The 19,063-nt window shown below is 43.4% G+C and overlaps 1 protein-coding gene across 2 annotated transcripts in view; it reads left to right on the plus strand.

Moving 5' to 3' along the window:
• The window catches only part of LOC311146855 (TBC1 domain family member 22B-like), a 187,766-nt gene that overhangs the window by 123,474 nt on the left and 45,229 nt on the right, over window positions 1-19,063 (plus strand). For both annotated transcript variants that reach the window (XM_084183462.1, XM_084183461.1), the window contains exon 11: window positions 3,296-3,447. In XM_084183462.1, coding sequence (XP_084039588.1) covers window positions 3,296-3,447 — 152 coding nt within the window. The remainder of the gene's footprint in view (window positions 1-3,295; window positions 3,448-19,063) is intronic.

The raw sequence follows: 19,063 nt of genomic DNA on the forward strand, positions 1-19,063 counted from the left end.
TCTGTCTCTCTCGCTCTCTCTCGCTCTCTCTCTCTCTCTCTCTCTCTCTCTCTCTCTCTCTCTCTCTCTCTGTTTCTCTCTGTCTCTCTCTCTCTCTCTCTCTCTCTCTCTCTCTTCTCTCTCTCTCTCTCTCTCTCTCTCTCTCTCTCTCTCTCTCTCTGTGTCTCTCTCTCTCTCTCTCTGTGTCTCTCGCTGTCACTGTTGGATGGTTCCTCTTACCATCAGTCTTAGCCTGGTACCAGATCTGAGTGTACTTTAGCCAAGCCAACTCCTCTGACTACATGTGAGAAGTTTAATTTGAAGATTTTTTTTTTTTTATCTCCTCTGAAGTGGGTAATCTGAGTGTTTGTTGCCTCTTATTAGGGAAGTTGTTTCGAAGTGATATATCACTGTGATTTATTCACTGTTAATGAGGTAGGCCTAAGTTGTTTACGTGGAGCATAGCTATGTGATAATTAAACTGTGGAGACGAGAGCGAGAGAGAGAGTGTTCACTCTTTACCTTACCCTCTGAGAGTGTTTGTGTGGGTGCGCATGCGAGAACAAACCAATGTGACGTGTGTTGACACGTGTCAGATGACAAATGAAGTGAATCATAATGGGTACAGCAGGGGTCGCGTTAATTTCTCCGGTAGCAATTTAAAATGCAAGATGAACTTCAAGCAAAACATTAGGAAATGTAGCTGGCTACATTCTTCTATGATAAACATGATGAATCGGATGGCCATGCATCGTTTTTGCAAAGAAATACCTTGTTTTTTCCCAGTAAGCTAATGTACTTATATGTGGCTGCTGGCTAAATAGTGTTACACTTCTATTTTCATCTGATGAAAACCAAGCTATTTTCTGCCGAATGTGTTGCATTAATTTATTGTGTGTGAAGAAAAACTAGTTGCACTCCCCTGATCACTCTATTGAAGCAAACAAACACTGTTGTCTTTAAATATAAATTGCAAGTGAAATGGTTGAAACCGCAGATTTTTTGATGGTCTGTGTTTTGAAAATGCAGATTTCAGTGTCCGTGTCACTGGTTAGAGGACTGATTGTATGTGTGTCAGAGCTTATTAATAGTCTACACTAGAGGTCTTCACAGATCCACCTGTACCCAAATACCCGAGACCCAATCCAGGACACAAGCGGTACTGGATCCAGAATTCTAAATAACGTGACGGATCTGGGTTGGATCTGATATGATTGTCTCGGGTATGTGTAATTCTAACTGACTTGTCCGCAAGGGCCCGTACAGATCTGAACGTGACTGCTGCAGTAGAGAGAGATAAATAATATAATTTATGCTGTTGCTCTTGCTTTTCACAGGTGGAGCGTGGCGCATGTTGCTTCTTGTTGTTGGCCAATCATAAGTCATCAAAGCAGCAATAGCCTACAGTCATAAAGCCTCCGTGTGTGGCAAAAGTTAGGAGATACACTACCAAAAGTGACCAAAAGTATGTGAACACCTGCTCGTCGAACATCTCATTCTAAAATCATGGGCACTTTTGGTCCCCCCTTTGCTGCTAAAACAGCCTCCACTCTTCTGGGAAGGCCTTCCACTAGATGTTGGAATATTGCTTCGGGGACTTGCTTCCATTCAGCCACAAGAGCATTAGTGAGGTCACGCACTGATGTTGGGCGATTAGGCCTGGCTCGCAGTCGGCATTCCAATTCATCCCAAAGGTGTTCGATGGGGTTGAAGTCAGGGCTCTGTGCAGGCAAGTGAAGTTCTTCCACACCAATCTCGACAAACCATTTCTGTATGGACCTCGCTTTGTGCACGGGTGCATTGTCATGCTGAAAGGGCCTTCCCCAAACTTTTGCCACAAATTTGGAAGCACAGAATCATCTAGAATGTCATTGTATGCTGTAGCGTTAAGATTTCCCTTCACTGGAACTAAGGGGCCTAGCCCGAACGATGAAAAACAGCCCCAGACCATTATTCCTCCTCCACCAAGCTGACGTTGCTTTCAGAGGCAATTTGGAACTCGGTAGTGAGTGTTGCAATCGAGGGCAGACAATTTTTTCTCACTATGCGCTTCAGTACTCGCCGGTCCCGTTCTGTAAGCTTGTGTGGCCTACCTCTTCGCAGCTGAGCCGTTGTTGCTCTTAGAGCTTTCCACTTCACAATAACAACACTTAGTTGACTGGGGCATACATTTGAGGAACTGACTTGTTGGAAAGGTGGCATCCAACGATGGTGCCACGTTGAAAGCTTTTCAGTAAGGCCATTCTACTGCCATTGTTTGTCTATGGAGATTGCATGGCTGTGTGCTAGATTTTATAAAACCTGTCAGCAACGGGTGTGGCTGAAATAGCCGAATCCACTCATTTGAAGGGGTGTTCACATACTTTTGTATATATATTGTATCCAATCAATGGAAGATGGAATTAAAATGATAAAATGTAAAGTTAAAGGAGAAGTATAGGCTACAACGATTTAGAGCCAACAGGTAGGCTGCTACTTAATATTCTGATTGGAGTTGTTGTTATTTGTAACTGCAGGATGAGACAACGCATGCACTGTAGCTTCAATTTAGCCTAGCTAGCTAACGTTAGCTAGGTTAACTATCTTCTCCCAGTTTGATGCAGTCAAGACCGGTACCAGGTAATCATATTTGATGATAAATAACCTAGCTATGGCAGCTATTAGTCTACTATAAAACGAGTCGGCTTGGTTGGTTGCTGTCTCTCGTCTCTCCCTCCCTGCTCCCTGTCTCAATCGCTCACAGTACGGCCCCTCCTCTCGCTCTTTATCAGCCCCGGTTAATAAAGTAGCTTAAAAAATTACTTTTCTGCTGCTTCCCTCACTCGGAAAAGACAGGATCTGGATCCGACCAGGTCTATACGGAATGGGTCTAGTTGTCCTCAGGTCCTTTCGGAACGGGTCTCTATCTAAAAAGAAAAAATATTGATGCATATCGGGTCCGGGTGAGAAAGCCCCAGGTCCATTTCAGAATGGGTCCAACTTTTTGAACCCGTGAAGACCTCTAATACACAACACACACACACCCACTGTTATAATGCTGTCTTTCTCCCTAGCTCTACAGTAGCTTTAATGTTCTTTGAGAGGTCCACTGATGGCTCTGTAATTACTGCTGTATTGTGTGACCGCCCAGCCATCATCAATGGAAAAAGAAAGGTGTGTGTGTGTGTGCTGTGATTATCAGAAGATTATCAGCAGCTGTTCATGTGAATGGCGCTTGTGTGTGTTCATCGGTGTCTGACGGGATTGTGTGTGCATATGTGTGTGCGTGCGTGGATCAGTGTTTGATGGAAGTGTGTGGATTTCAGTGTTTAACGAGTCTGTGTGTATGGGTGTGTTTCAGAAACGGTGCACGTCCACATGCAGCAGTATGAAGTGGAGTATCTCCAGTTTGCCTTCCGTTGGATGAACAACCTGCTGATGAGAGAGCTGCCGTTACGCTGCACTATACGCCTCTGGGACACCTACCAGGTACACACACACCACAAACACACACGTGCGTACGCACACATACTTAACACACACGCGCAGGAACACACATACACACACACAAAGCACTCACATGCATTCACACAAATCGTCACATTTCACTCACTCACTCACAGCGCGACGTGTGTGTGTTGTTCACCCATTGTGTTCCTTCATAAGGCCCTATCCAGCGGAGGTCATCAATCTCCTCTCCTCTGTGGCCTCTACCCCTGGCTCTTTATTTCTCAATCTCTCTGTTTGTCAGCAGCTCAGAGCAATGAGCCCCTGCCTCAACACCACTGAACTATTACTAAACAAAAGCCTTGTTAACAAAGCCATCCTTCATCACTGCTCTACTTCCTCCCATCCCTCCCCTCAGAGTGTTGGACCTTGCTATCCTCTGAAAGACTGCCATGTGACAATTGCGCAGAACTCTGTTGCAACTCAAAATACATGGTTTAATGTTCTGTACACTCACTATATGTGTGAAATAATGAAAAACCCTTTATTTTTACTATTTTCTACATTGTACAATAATAGAGGACATCAAACCTATGAAATAACACATATGGAATCATGTAGTAACCAAAAATGTGTTAAACAAATCAAAATATACTTTATATTTGAGATTCTTCAAAGTAGCCACCCTTTGCCTTGATGACAGCTTTGCACACTCTTGGCATTCTCTCAACCAGCTTCACCTGGAATGATTTTCCAACAGTCTTGAAGGAGTTCCCACATATGCTGAGCATATGTGGGAACGACCCTAAGCACACAGGCCATCTCGTTCTCTCTCATTCTCTCTCTCGCTCTCTTTCTCTTTCTCCTTCTCTCTTTCTTTCTCTTTCTCACACACTCACTCTCTCACACATACAGTAGCTCTGGGTGGCCCTGTCTTTTCACTTGATTCTACTAATCAGCTACTTCCTTAAGATCATCTGAGGACTTTAGAATTTAGCTGGTGGTCAAAACTCTCCAGCCCTATCGATGAGTCACACAGACTTCCTGGGCTTTGGGAGAGAGGAAGACCTTATAGGCTTCCATACTACACAGGGATGTCACAGAGCAGATAGCCGTCTCAAGCCCTGTGATGTCCAACAGCCCTGTGCGTTCGCCCTTGTGTGTGTGTGTGTGTGGTCTGACAGTGGCGGTGGCTGTTCTTTTGTTTACCTCAAAGCATTAAAGAGATAGGAAGGAAATGAACGGAGAGATGGAGGGCTTCCTCTGTACCTTTTGTATCTGCCACTATCAGACCCTGCAATTGATTTTGATGCTACTTTGTTGTGGTGCGGGCTCAGCGGCCACACTCTCTTGTTAGCATAACACTAGGAGTCAATAATAGAAGGATATTACTTAATGCGTCTATTGATTCTCCGTTGTGTTGGAGTATAAAAGGTGTGTGTCTACATTATGGGATGTAGAGGAAGCTGACCCTCCTCTCCCGATGACTCACTTTAATTACTGTGGCAACAATGTCTTGGAGTGGCGCTCGGAGGGTAAAGGGGTGTAATTGTGTACATATACACTTGTTCTCCTTCAATTACCGTTCTACCCCCTGTATTGACTGGGAGAGAACACACACACAGGCAAAGTGAAGGTTGTAGATTCAGTCAGAGAGCATTATGAAACGTAACAATAAAGCAAAAAGGCAGAGGAAGCCCTTGACACTCTCAAGATCACTGTTCTGACTGGTTATGAAGTCACCCAGGTAAGTTCCCAGGTCATAATCCCAGAGAGCTTCCCAGTCAGGAAGGCCTCAAAAGTTCAGCTTTTATGAACTCAACACTATGAGCTGCTGTCCACCAAAAGTGAACTTCAGATAAAACTCAATTGATTTCCACCTATGAATTATTGGTAGTAAATCACAAAGTCACAGCCTAGCCTACTTTCTCTAAAAACACTTCTGGTTTCTGACTCTCCAAGCCATGGCAGATATGAAGTCTGTACTGCCTGTACTATAGAACCACCGATGATGGCTTGTGATAATGAATAACTGTCTAGACTTCATACTTGCTGATATGAGTTTTTGGAGGTTTGAGGGGTGACTGAGTGGAGTTTTTCTAATCAATGGTCGAGTCTGCGGGGAGCGACCGCGACATGAATTAAACCCTGAGTAGTTGAGCTTTGGGCTAACAACCTCAGTTGAGTTATTCCCCTCAGTTATGACCGTAAGGTCACTGCCAACAACCTGTCTACAGGGACCTCTCAATCATCCATCTGGCTCTTCATCTCCACCCCCCCCCAACACACACACAGTATGCATACACATGGTACGCATACTCGGCACACGCGGGCACACACACACACACACACACACACACACACACACACACACACACACACACACACACACACAAACACTAATATGTAGCTAAACAGTAAAAAGTTGTGTGTCTTCTCTCTCATTGAGAGAAAAGGTCTGATACTGTATCAATGGTTAAAGACAACCTCTACATGCGGTGCTCTCAGATGTGTGGTTCTGCCATAGTGGGGTTTTACATCCAAGCAGGGTCTACAGTGTAGAATTTACCCCTTCCCCAATAATTTGGAGTAGGAGGAAATCAACTCATAAATGGCGGCATTTTATGTCTGGCCACAAAGATAAAGTACAGTGCTTTCAGAAGGTATTCACAGACCTCGACTTTTTCCACATTTTGTTGTGTTACAGCCTCAATTTCAAATACATTAAATTGAGATTTTGTGTCACTGGCCTACACACAATACCCAATAATGTCAAAGTGGAAATATGTTTTTAGAAATGTTTACAAATTAATAAAAAATGTAAAGCTGAAATGTCTTGAGTCAATACGTATTCAACATCTTTGTTTTGGCAAGCCTAAATAAGTTCAGGAGTAAAAATGTGCTTAACAAGTCACATAATAAATTGCTTGTACTCACTCTGTGTGCAATAATAGTTTTTAACGTGATTTTTTTAATGACTACCTCATCTCTGTAACCCACACATAGAATTATTTGTAAATCCCTCAGTCCAGCAATTAATTTCAATTACAGGTTCAACCAACAAGACCAGGGAGGTTTTCCAATGGTTTGCAAAGAAGGGCACCTAATGTTAAATAGATACAAAATAAAATAAAAAGCAGACATTGAATATCCCTTTGAGCATGGTGAAGTTATTAATTACACTTTGGATGGTCCATCAATACACCCAGTCACTACAAAGATATAACTTAGTTGCCGGATAGGAAGGAAACCACTCAGGTATTTCACCATGAGGGCAATGGTGACTTTAAAACAGTTAGTTTAATGGCTGTGATAGGACAAAACAACATTACTAATCCACAATACTAACCTAAATGACAGAGTGAAAAGAAGGAAGCCTGTATAGAATAAAACATATTCCAAAACATGCAATAAGGCACTAAAGTAATACTATGAAAAATGTGCCAAATAAATGAACTTTGTGTCCTGAATACAAAGCGTAATGTTTGGGGCAAATCCAACACAACGTCACTATCACTCTTCATATTTTCAAGCATGGTGGTGGCTGCATCATTTTATGGGTATGCTTGTTGTCGACAACGACAAGGGAGTTTTTTAGGATAAAAATAAACAAGACTAGAGCTAAGCACTGACAAAGTCATAGAGGAAAACCTGGTTCAGTCTGCTTTCTGACAGTCATAGACAAATTCACCCTTTTTTTATACTGAGTTACAGTTCATATAAGGAAATCAGTCGATTGAAATAAATCCATTAGGCCCTAATCTATGGATTTCAGAAGACTGGGAATACAGATATGCATATGTTGGTCACAGATACCTTTAAAAAATAAGGTAGGGGCATGGATCATAAAACCAGTCAGTATCTGGTATGACCACCATTTGCCTCATTCAGCGTGACACATTTCCTTTGCATAGAGTTGATCAGGCTGTTGATTGTGGCCTGTGGAATGTTGTCCCACTCCTCTTCAATGGCTGTGCGACGTTGCTGCATATTGGCGGGAACTGTAACACGCTGTCGTACACGTCGATCCAGACCATCCTAAACATGCACAATGGGTGACATGTCTGGTGAGTATGCAGGCCATGGAAGAACGGTGACATTTTCAGCTTCCAGGAATTGTGTAGAAGGTGATCCTTGCGACAAGGGGCTGTGCATTATCATGCTGAAACATGAGGTGATGGCGGCGGATGAATGGCACGACAATGTGCCTCAGGATCACGTCACGGAATCTCTGTGCAAACAAATGTTAATCGATAAAATGCAATTGTGTTCTGCCCATAACATAACCCCACCGCCACCAAGGGGCACTCTGTTCACAGCAAACCACTCGCCCACACGACGCCATACACGTGGTCTGCGGTTGTGAGACCGGTTGAACGTATTGCCAAATTCTTTAAAATGACGTTGGTAGAGAAATGAACATTCAATTCTCTGGTAACAGCTCTGGTGGACATTCCTGCAGTCAGCATGCCAACTGCACGCTCCCTCAAAACCTGAGACATCTCTGGCATTGTGTTGTGTGATAAAACGGCACATTTTAGAGTGGCCTTTTATTGTCCCCAGCACAAAGTGCTCCTGTGTAATGATCATGCTGTTTATTCAGCTTCTTGATATACCACACCTGTCAGGTGGATGTATTATCTTGGCAAAGGAGAAATGCTCACTAACAGGGATATAAACAACATTTGTGCGTATGGAACATTTCTGGGATCTTTTATTTCAGCTCATGAAACATGGGACCAACATTTTACATGCTGCATTTATATTTTTGTACAGTATAAATAAGCTAGAAAATTAATGGCAAGACTTGAAGATGGCTGTCTAGCAATGATCAACAACCAACTTGACAGAGCTTGAAGACCTTTACAAAGAATACTTTGCAAATATTGTGCAATCCAGGTATACAAAGCTCTTAAAGACTTACCCACAAAGACTCTCAGCTGTAATCGCTGCCAGGGGTGCTTCTACAAAGTAGTGGGTGTTTATTTTCAATTAATTAGCAAAATGTCACATTTTCTAAAGACATGTTTTCACTTTGTTATTATAGGGTATTGTGTGTAGATGGGTGTGAAAGTATATTTAATCCTATTTGAAGTCAGGCTGTAACAAAACAAAATGTGGAATAAGTCAAGGGTATTAATACTTTCTGAAGGTACTGTATGGTTTATATATTTTCTATAGTAACCCAGCACCTAAATTGAAGGCTAGGCACTGAGATTAACTTTGAAGTATAGACTGCTGTAGCAAGGTGGAGAAGTGATTATCAATAATTCTACAACTTGAAAAAGTATACCATAAAGGAGAGTTTAAAACTAAGAGAACAGATTCATTCCACACTCAATTCAAGTGTCATTTCCTCAACACAAGACAAAAATAGAATGTTATCCAGTCCTTTAATATTGAATAAATTTGCAAAATAGTTGAGAATGACAACACTCTCTCCCCCCTTCTCTGAGGGACCTATGACAGTCTGTGTCCCTCCCTCCCTCCTTTCCTCCTGAGACAGTTTGATTCACAGTAAAGGCATCAGCATGCTTCAGTGATAGTACTGTTTGTCCATAAATACGCTAGTTAGAATTAATCTAAGAAAACAAAATAAATCTGTCATTAAATTTGACATTTTTGCCGAAGAGATCTAGGATGTTTGGTGCAGTATTTTTTTTATGAGAAAATTTGCATGAAAATGAGTCGTCTCTCGTTGAATGACAACAACGACTTTATTAAAGAATCCTTACTGTTGACCAATCACAGATGGAGGGGCGTAGACTTCGGCTCCGAACTTTGACTTGCCTCCAGAAAAAAATGTATGCTTGAACAGCCGAAAAAAGCCTCACCGAAGTCTAAAACGAAAATAATTTTCACAAAATCTCGTCATAATACACTATATATACAAAAGTATGTGCATACTCCTTCGAATTAGTGGATTCGGCTATTTCAGCCACAACCGTTGCTGACAGGTGTATAAAATGCAATCTCCATAGACAAACATTGGCAGTAGAATGGCCTTACTGAAGAGCTCAGTGACTTTCAACGTGGCACCGTCGTAGGATGCCACCTTTCCAACAAGTCAGTCCGTCAAATTCTGCCCTGCTAGAGCTGCCCCTGTCAACTGTAAGTGCTGTTATTGTGAAGTGGAAACATCTGGGAGCAACAGGCTCAGCTGTGAAGTGGTAGGCCACATATGCTCACAGAACAGGACCGCCGAGTGCTGAAGCGCGTATCGTGTAAAAATCATCTGTCCTTGATTGCAACACTCACTACCGAGTTCCAAACTGCCTCTGGAAGCAACGTCAGCACAGGAACTGTTCGTCGGGAGCTTAAAAAAATATGTTTCCATGGCCGAGCAGCTGCACTCAAGCCTAAGATCACCATGTGCAATGCCAAGCTTCAGCTGTAGTGGTGTAAAGCTCACCGCCATTGGACTCTGGAGTAGTGAAAACGCATTCTCCAGAGTGATGAATCACGCTTCACCATCTGGCAGTCCGACTGACAAATCTGGGTTTGGCAGATGCCAGGGGAACGACACCTGCCCCAATGCATAGTGCCAACTGTAAAGTTTGGTGGAGGAATAATGGACTGGAGCTGTTTTTCATGGTGTCGGGCTGGGCCCCTTAGTTCCAGTGAAGGGAAATCTTAATGCTACAGCATACAATGACATTCTAGATGATTCTGTGCGTTTGTGGTAACAGTTTGGGGAAGGCCCTTTCCTGTTTCAGCATGACAATGCCCCCATGCACAAAGCGAGGCCCATACAGAAATGGTTTGTCGAGATAGGTGTGGAAGAACTTGACTGGCACTGAACTCAAACCCCATCGAACACCTTTAGGATGAATTGGAATGCCGACTGCGAGCCAGGCCTAATCGCCCAACATCAGTGCCTGACCTCACTAATGCTCTTGTGGTTGAATGGAAGCAAATCCCCGCAGCAATGTTCCAACGTCTAGTGGAAAGCCTTCCCAGAAGAGTGGAGGCTGTTATAGCAGCAAAGGGGGGACCAACTCCATATTAATGCCCATGATTTTGGAATGAAATATTGGACAAGCAGGTGTCCACATACTTTTAGTCATGTAGTGTATATGCACAAACTCTATCGAACTGTTTCGGCTGGGAAGCATGCGGACGCTTTAACTCACTTTAAGGAGATCTCAGCGGTGTCCGAATTAGCCCACTTTCACACATTAATATTTAATCTCCAGCTGAGCCAAATGGCCTTGTGACAACACACAGCAGTACCTCACTGTCTTTGTCTGTTGCTCTCACTGGGGGATGTTTGTCTTGGAGACCTCTCCTTTCTCTTCTTCTCGCCTCTTCTCTTCCTCTATGCCTCCCCTACATTCTCCGTCAGACTGGGAAGGATTATACTGTGTTTGCCAAGTCTGCTCTCGACATGCTTCCAAAGGTACATTCAGTCACACAAGGTTCAGAAAGGATTTCTTTACACTAGTGGTTATTGTATCAGGAGGAGCACATTTTAAATTTTAACATTTTTAGTCATTTAGCAGACGCTCTTATCCAGAGCGACTTATAGTTTAGTGAGTGCATACATTTTTCATACACATCTTCCTTTCAAACATGAGAGTCACACGTATGTTGTGAAGTCAAGGTGAGATCTCGGTGAGGTTGGCTGTGTGTTTTCGAGCCTGTAGAATGCAGGCTGTAGAATGTCACATATAGAATGTTCTCCATCGAGTGGCAACATATGTGTTCTGTTGCACAGTTAGTGCTTGTTTTCATGAAAGCCAGAGAAAAGTGCAAAGCAAGGTCAGTGAATGTGTACTTATTGGTTATGCTGGTGTGTGTGGGTGTGTTTGGTCTATGTGAGCCGCTGAGCCTCAACAGGGCTGCATTGTGCCATTAGAGCGGCAGTATGCTAGGGGAGGGTTTAACCTGTGTTGAAATTCTCTCTCTGCAGTCAGCCCATCTGCTCCCTCCACGCTGCTCTCCAACACTTCCTCCATATGGAACGCCATGCGTCCGTGGGCACTCACAAGACATTCTAATTGATTATTGTTGCCTGCTTTAGTTGCTTTTTTAAACGACTTTCATATGCGTGTGTGAAACTGTGTGCGTGTAATAACAATGATCTGCTACATTAATTCCTGTTCACACTGTCTAACCACGTTCATGTGGGATTATTCGATTTATATCAGGTTGGTATTAGCCATGCCATGACAGCCATGCTGTGTGCTGGGGCCTTATTATAGAGTGTAGTCATTGGTTGGGTCCTGTATCCGCTCTCACAGGTAGTTACTGTGGACAGACCTGACTAGAGGTGGAAACGCCTGCAGCCAGCACTTGGGTTATTCCCATGTGTGTCAGTCTGTATGAGTGTGTGTGTGTCGCATTAATGCAGGCAGGATCAGGGCATGGCATGTACAGACTTAGGGCTTCTGCTGCTGACTGCTGTACAGTACGGCGGTGGTGCTGCCACACATCACAGGTGAAATGTCAAACAGGCTACATAACGCAGCAGCCCTCCACAGCTGTTCACACAGAGAAGTTAATGTGTGAATTACAATTGTATTAGCAATATGACTGACTGGACTGAAAAAGGGTCAATCTGACTTTTGAAGGTGGGCTACCATTGAGTGTGTGTGAGTGTGCCAGAGAGAATGACGAAGTGTGTGTTTGTATGTGATGGATGTTCATTCATTGCTTCTTCTCACCCCCCCCCCCCCCCACACACTGTTCCTAAAACCCCTCACATACACATTCACACTGTTCCCATCCTTCCCTCCCTCTAAGCTCCACTCGTCCAAATTATCCTTGTTGCACAGAGCATGAAATTAGCAAGTGGCTCTGTGTGAATGCATTAGCATGGGGGTGTTAAGGAGCAGAAGACCCCCCCCCCCCCCCCCCCCTCTGTGTAACCAGGAAGATAGAAACACAGTATGCATGGTGCATAATGTGTGCTGCTACATAGGTCTGGGAATTGCCAGGGACCTCACGATACGATATTATCACAATATTTAGGTGCCGATACGATATGTATTGCGATTCTCATGATTCTATATGTATTGCGATTCAATTCTGTGATTTTATTGCAATTCCATTTTCCAAAAATATTTCTCACCATATGTCTGCTGCAGAGGAACAAGAGAGTGCCATGAGAAATAGTTTTTTGCTCAAATAAAAGTGCTAAAAACAAATTGGCTCTCTATTTAAAAAGAAGATGGAGAACAAGCTATAAAATAAAAATGCTGGAGTTTTGGTACGATAATGTCAAAATGATACGCTATATCGTAAAAAATAATATCCCGATATGTAACTGTATACATTTTTGACCCCATCACTACTGCTACACTGCTCCATTGTAAAAGATCCCCGAGGCAGAGAGGTAGATTCCCTACTTTTTGTAGAAGGTACCCCGCTCACTCAACGTCATTGAAATACATTGAGTTTCCATGTAGGCCTATTTGGCAGAGAAACTGAAGCGAACTGTAGCCTATTGCTTGTTTCTGTTTTAGTCTTTTATTAAAGAATGTAAAACAATGTTGTCCGTTTGCTGCTTTTCATGAAATCATGCATACCTGTTCTTTATATGGCCAAAAACAACTTTGTTCATATGGGCATAAGATAGTTATCAGAAAGGTTTAGGCAGAACTGTGCTAGCTGTTGGAATGGTTCACAGCATATCTGCCCTATTAATAGGTGGCGTGTCCAATTGAAGCTTCCCCTAAAGTAAATTGCCAAAATTACAGTATATAAATAAATACAATCCTTCAAAACACTACACCAGAGAGCATGATTTTGCGACAGATAATCAGTAGCTTCTTTTAGAAAATAGCTGAGGATTGTTTTAAATCACAAGGCCAGGGCATTTCCTACAGTCGGAAAGTGCGCAAATTGGGCACCTTGCGTAACATAGCAAATAGATGATTGTTGATTTGCGGCTGTCAGTGAAAAGCATCTAAAATAGGCAATTTATTGAGCGAACAGTAGCTTATTGGGAGAGCATCAGCCATATCCCCGGTGAGTGCGTTCCATGCATCGGCAGGACAGAGAAACTACGTCTGGTAAGACGAGGGGCGGGGGTGTGTGTGTCTATTTGTCAATAACAGCTGGTGTGCAATGTCTAATATTAAAGAAGTCTCAAGGTATTGCTCGCCTGAGGTAGAGTACCTCATGATAAGCTGTAGACCACACTATCTGACTTTAGTTTATTTGGTAAATATTTTCTTAACTCTTTCTTGAACTGCATTGTTGGTTAAGGGCTTGTAAGTAAGCATTTCATGCTAATGTCTACACTTGTTGTATTCGGCACATGTGACAAATAAAGTTTGATTTGATTTGAAATGCGATGATAGATGCATGAGATACTTATCATAAAGATTTTGAAAAAATATATATATATATATTTTGCTTACCCTAACTTGAAACTCACGTGCTGCCAATGGCCCTACTTTTACTTAAAATGTGCGAGTGTTATCGTTGACAATGGTATAGCCAACATTTGTCTGTTCTGATTGTTCCTTATTTATTTTCCTTTATTTTGGTTGACTATATTGTCACAGATTACTGTAATATTTTTCCTTAGTACATTATGTCTATCCAGAGAGAGATAAGGAAAGTGAGAATGACAGATGGAGACTGCAGGGCTTAGAGAGAGAGAGAAGTAATGAGAGAGATGGAGAGAGACAGCGCAACAGAGATATTGAGGGACATTGAGTAAGGAAGAGAAAGAGTGTGTACCTCTGCAGGGCACCGGAATGGGAAAATGATCCTCAGGGATGTGGCCCCTCGCCCCAGCCCCTTTACACCTCCCCTCCATTCCCCCAGAGGCCTCCTAATTATTGGCTGATTGGTGACACAGAGAGCCAATCCCCAGAAGGCACAGACCGGGTTAGAGGCAGGGTCAGCCACACGGCCCCAAGCATCAATACTTCATCTGTTCTGCTCTCTATAAAAAACAGAATTCTGCCGCTTCGCTCACTCCATCTCTCTAGACCTCTCTTCTGATGCACTGTTCTCTATCTTTCTCGTCCTCTCACCTCCACTGCACTGTTCGCTTCATCCCTCTGTCCTTTTCCTATGCTGTAGACATACAAACACACTGACAAGCTGTGTCGGAATCCATTCAGGACTGAGCTTTCACATGTGATGATACACATTGACACACAGAACCCAACACACACAGTAAAAACCTTGCTGTGTTTTCACAGTGCTCTGGCCTGCAGTATGCTGCAGCGTTTCGGCAAGTGCTTAACCCCCTGTGTATGAAGTGTTGCTGCTGAACTGACCGCTCGCACGCACATATGCACACACACACACACACACACACACACACACACACACACATCCTTCCCATGGGTGTCCTCTGTCTCCCTCAGGATACAGGCCTTTAGTAGCTTTTTTCTCAGCTTGAGTTTTTCCTCACACACACACACACACATCACCCACTACCTCACCTCTCCTGACTACTCTCACCTTCAGGGTTTGAATCCTGGTGTGTGTGTTTAGTCCCACATCAAACAGGACAATTTAATGTTGAGATGAGAGCGACAGCTAACGATGCAGTTTGGAGCTCCTGACTCCGACTCTGCACCTCTCTTTTATTTATTTATTTTAATTTTTTTTATTTCACCTTTATTTAACCAGGTAAACCAGTTGAGAACAAGTTCTCATTTACAACTGCGACCTGGCCAAGATAAAGCAAAGCAGTGCGATAAAAACAACAACACAGAGTTACATATGGGGTAAAACAAAACAAAGTCAAAAATACAACAGAAATACATATAATATACAGTGTGTGCAAATTTAGCAAGTTATGGAGGTAAGGCAATAAAATAGGCTATAGTGCAAAATAATTACAATTAGTATTAACACTGGAATGATAGATGTGCAAGAGATGATGTGCAAATAGAGATACTGGGGTACAAATGAGCAAAATAAATAACAATATAGGGATGAGGTAGTTGGGCGGGCTAATTTCAGATGGGCTGTGTACAGGTGCAGTGATCGGTAAGGTGCTCTGACAACTGATGCTTAAAGTTAGTGAGGGAGATAAGTGTCTCCAGCTTCAGAGATTTTTGCAATTTGTTCCAGTCATTGGCAGCAGAGAACTGGAAGGAATTGCGGCCAAAGGAGGTGTTGGCTTTGGGGATGACCAGTGAGATATACCCGCTGGAGCGCAGACTACGGGTGTGTGCTGCTATGGTGACCAATGAGCTAAGATAAGGCGGGGATTTGCCTAGCAGTGATTTATAGATGGCCTGGAGCCAGTGGGTTTGGCGACGAATATGTAGTGAGGACCAGCCAACAAGAGCGTACAGGTCACAGTGGTGGGTATTATATGGGGCTTTGGAGACAAAACGGATGGCACTGTGATAGACTACATCCAATTTGCTGAGTAGAGTGTTGGAGGCTATTTTGTAAATGACATCGCCGAAGTCAAGGATCGGTAGGATAGTCAATTTTACGAGGGCATGTTTGGCAGCATGAGTGAAGGAGGCTTTGTTGCGAAATAGGAAACCGATTCTAGATTTAACTTTGGATTGGAGATTCTTAATGTGAGTCTGGAAGGAGAGTTTACAGTCTAACCAGACACCTAGATATTTGTAGTTGTCCACATACTCTAGGTCAGACCCGTCGAGAGTAGTGATTCTAGTCGGGTGGGCGGGTGCAAGCAGCGTTCGGTTGAAGAGCATGCATTTAGTTTTACTAGTGTTTAAGAGCAGTTGGAGGCTACTGAAGGAGTGTTGTATGGAATTGAAGCTCGTTTGGAGGTTTGTTAACACAGTGTCCAATGAAGGGCCAGATGTATACAAAAAGGTGTCGTCTGCGTAGAGGTGGATCTGAGAGTCACCAGCAGCAAGAGCGACGTCATTGATATACACAGAGAAAAGAGTCGGCCCAAGAATTGAACCCTGTGGCACCCCCATAGAGACTGCCATAGGTCCAGACAACAGGCCCTCCGATTTGACACATTGAACTCTATCTGAGAAGTAGTTGGTGAACCAGGCGAGGCAGTCATTTGAGAAACCAAGGCTATTTAGTCTGCCAATAAGAATGCGGTGGTTGACAGAGTCGAAAGCCTTGGCCAGGTCAATGAAAACGGCTGCACAGTACTGTCTATTATCGATCGCGGTTATAATATCGTTTAGGACCTTGAGCGTGGCTGAAGTGCACCCATGACCAGCTCGGAAACCGGATTGCATAGCGGAGAAGGTACGGTGGGATTCGAAATGGTCGGTGATCTGTTTGTTGACTTGGCTTTCAAAAACTTTTGAAAGGCAGGGCAGGATGGATATGGGTCTGTAACAGTTTGGATCTAGAGTGTCACCCCCTTTGAAGAGGGGGATGACCGCGGCAGCTTTCCAATCTCTGGGGATCTCAGACGTTACGAAAGAGAGGTTGAACAGGCTAGTAATAGGGGTTGCGACAATTTCGGCGGCTAGTTTTAGAAAGAAAGGGTCCAGATTGTCTAGCCCAGATGATTTGTAGGGGTCCAGATTTTGCAGCTCTTTTAGAACATCAGCTGTCTGGATTTGTGTGAAGGAGAAGCGGGGGGGGGGCATGAGCAAGTTGCAGCGGAGGGTGCAGAGCTGGTGGCCGGGGTAGTGGTAGCCAGGTGGAAAGCATGGCCAGCCGTAGCAAAATGCTTGTTGAAATTCTCGATTATTGTAGATTTATCAGTGGTGATAGTGTTTCCTAGCCTCAGTGCAGTGGGCAGCTGGGAGGAAGTGCTCTTATTTTCCATGGACTTTACAGTGTCCCAAAACTTTTTGGAGTTGGTGCTACAGGATGCAAATTTCTGTTTGAAAAAGTTAGCCTTTGCTTTCCTAACTGCTTGTGTATATTGGTTCCTAACTTCCCTGAAAAGTTGCATATTGCGGGGGCTATTTGATGCTAATGCAGTACGCCACAGGATGTTTTTGTGCTGGTCAAGGGCAGTCAAGTCTGAGGAGAACCAGGGGCTATATCTGTTCTTAGTTCTGTATTTTTTGAATGGGGCATGTCTATTTAAGATTGAGAGGAAATTACTTTTAAACAACAAAGTCTCTCCTCTGATCACATAGAGAACATCAGTACTATACACCATGTCTGCAGGTCAGGCCCGCTCAGCCAAGCCCAGGCCTGTCTTCTCCAATATTGTGTCTCTGACACCAGGACTGGCACCAGGAATAACAATAGGGAAGGAGCTTGGATATGGAAGTCTGGAAGTTTGACGGCACACTATAGAGAAACTTAAAGTCAGTAATTATCAGAGGGTGTACTGTAGTCTGTTAGTGTGAAGACTTATATGGAGGTTGAGGTAGGCTGTATGAAGGGCTGAGGGAGGAAGATAGAGTTGAATGGAGGGATATTGAGAGAGAGAGAGAGAGTACAGAGAGAGTGAGATGAGATATAGACCCAGAGAAATGTTGAGAACATGGGGCTGAGGTAATCACGGGCCGATTGGTGATCACCGTCTCACTCCCAGAAGTCCCTCTGTGAATAAAGTGTGTGTGTCTGTGTGTGTGCGCGACTGACTCCTACCCATCAGCTGGTCAGATTAAAGCTGTGAGGGTAGACCAATAGGCAATCATCAGCCAGACCATAACTCAGTCTGCACTACGCTTCACTCTCTCCCTCTCTCTCTCTTTCCCTTTCTTACTCACTCACTTTATCTATCTGTATCTCTGTTTTTCTTCCTTCGCTGTCTGTCAGTTTGTCTGTCTCGGTCTCTCTCGTCTTAATCTTTAGCGTGTAGGCGTGCGCGTGTGTGTGTGTAAGATAAGTGTCCTTGTAGTGAGGCGTCTTTATGTGGCCCTCGTACATCTTTAAACAGGTTGTGCTGAAGAGGGCCTGGCACACTGACATGGGGAGGAAACCAGGCCACTGAGAGAGGGATGGAGAGAGAGAGAAAGAAAGAGACGGTGGTTGAGAGGGAAGAAGAGGAGAGAAAGAGACAGAGGATAAGAAAGAGAGAGAGTGCAAAGATGTGTAGAGACAAAACAAAGGCACAGAGTAGGAAGGAGAAAAGGACAAGGAAAGGCATAGAGAGAGAAGGCGAAAGAGAGCATCCAGTGCCTTTTATTTTATTGTGGTCATTAATTAAGGTCCCATCATGGTCCCATTCCCCCGGGGAGAGGTGAGAGAGAAACAATTAAAATGATCTATGAGTAGACGCTGCTGCAGTTAACTGACACTTAAAGGAAAACTTTCTTCATTAGTCCACTGTTGATACAGTCCCAAAATGTTTTGTCAGCAGTCAAGTTCTCAAGATATTGCAAAACACATCATCACTTTGCTTCCTGAAAGTCCAATATTTTGAAAACCTGACTGCTGACATGCAAAACATTTTGGGACTGTATCAAATCAAATTGTATTGGTCACATACACATATTTAGCAGATGTTATTGCGGGTGTAGTGAAATGCTTTAGCTCCAACAGTGCAGTAGTATCTAACAATTCACAACAAATACATATAAATCTAAAAGTAAAAGAATGGACTTAAGAAATATATAAATAAAAGGACGAGCAATGTGGCATTGTATTTAATAACACAAAAAACGTTATGGGCTAATAATGTAAGAAATAACAACAACAAAAAATACTGCAAAGTTGCTTAGGAGCTAGAAGCAGAGCTGCCATGTCTGTTGGCACCATCTTACTCCGTATCAACAGTGGACTAATGAAAGAAATATCAATATATTGTGTATTTTTTACTTTAAGG

This window comes from Coregonus lavaretus (assembly GCF_964263955.1).
Source record: "Coregonus lavaretus genome assembly, chromosome: 19".
NCBI lineage: Eukaryota > Metazoa > Chordata > Actinopteri > Salmoniformes > Salmonidae > Coregonus > Coregonus lavaretus.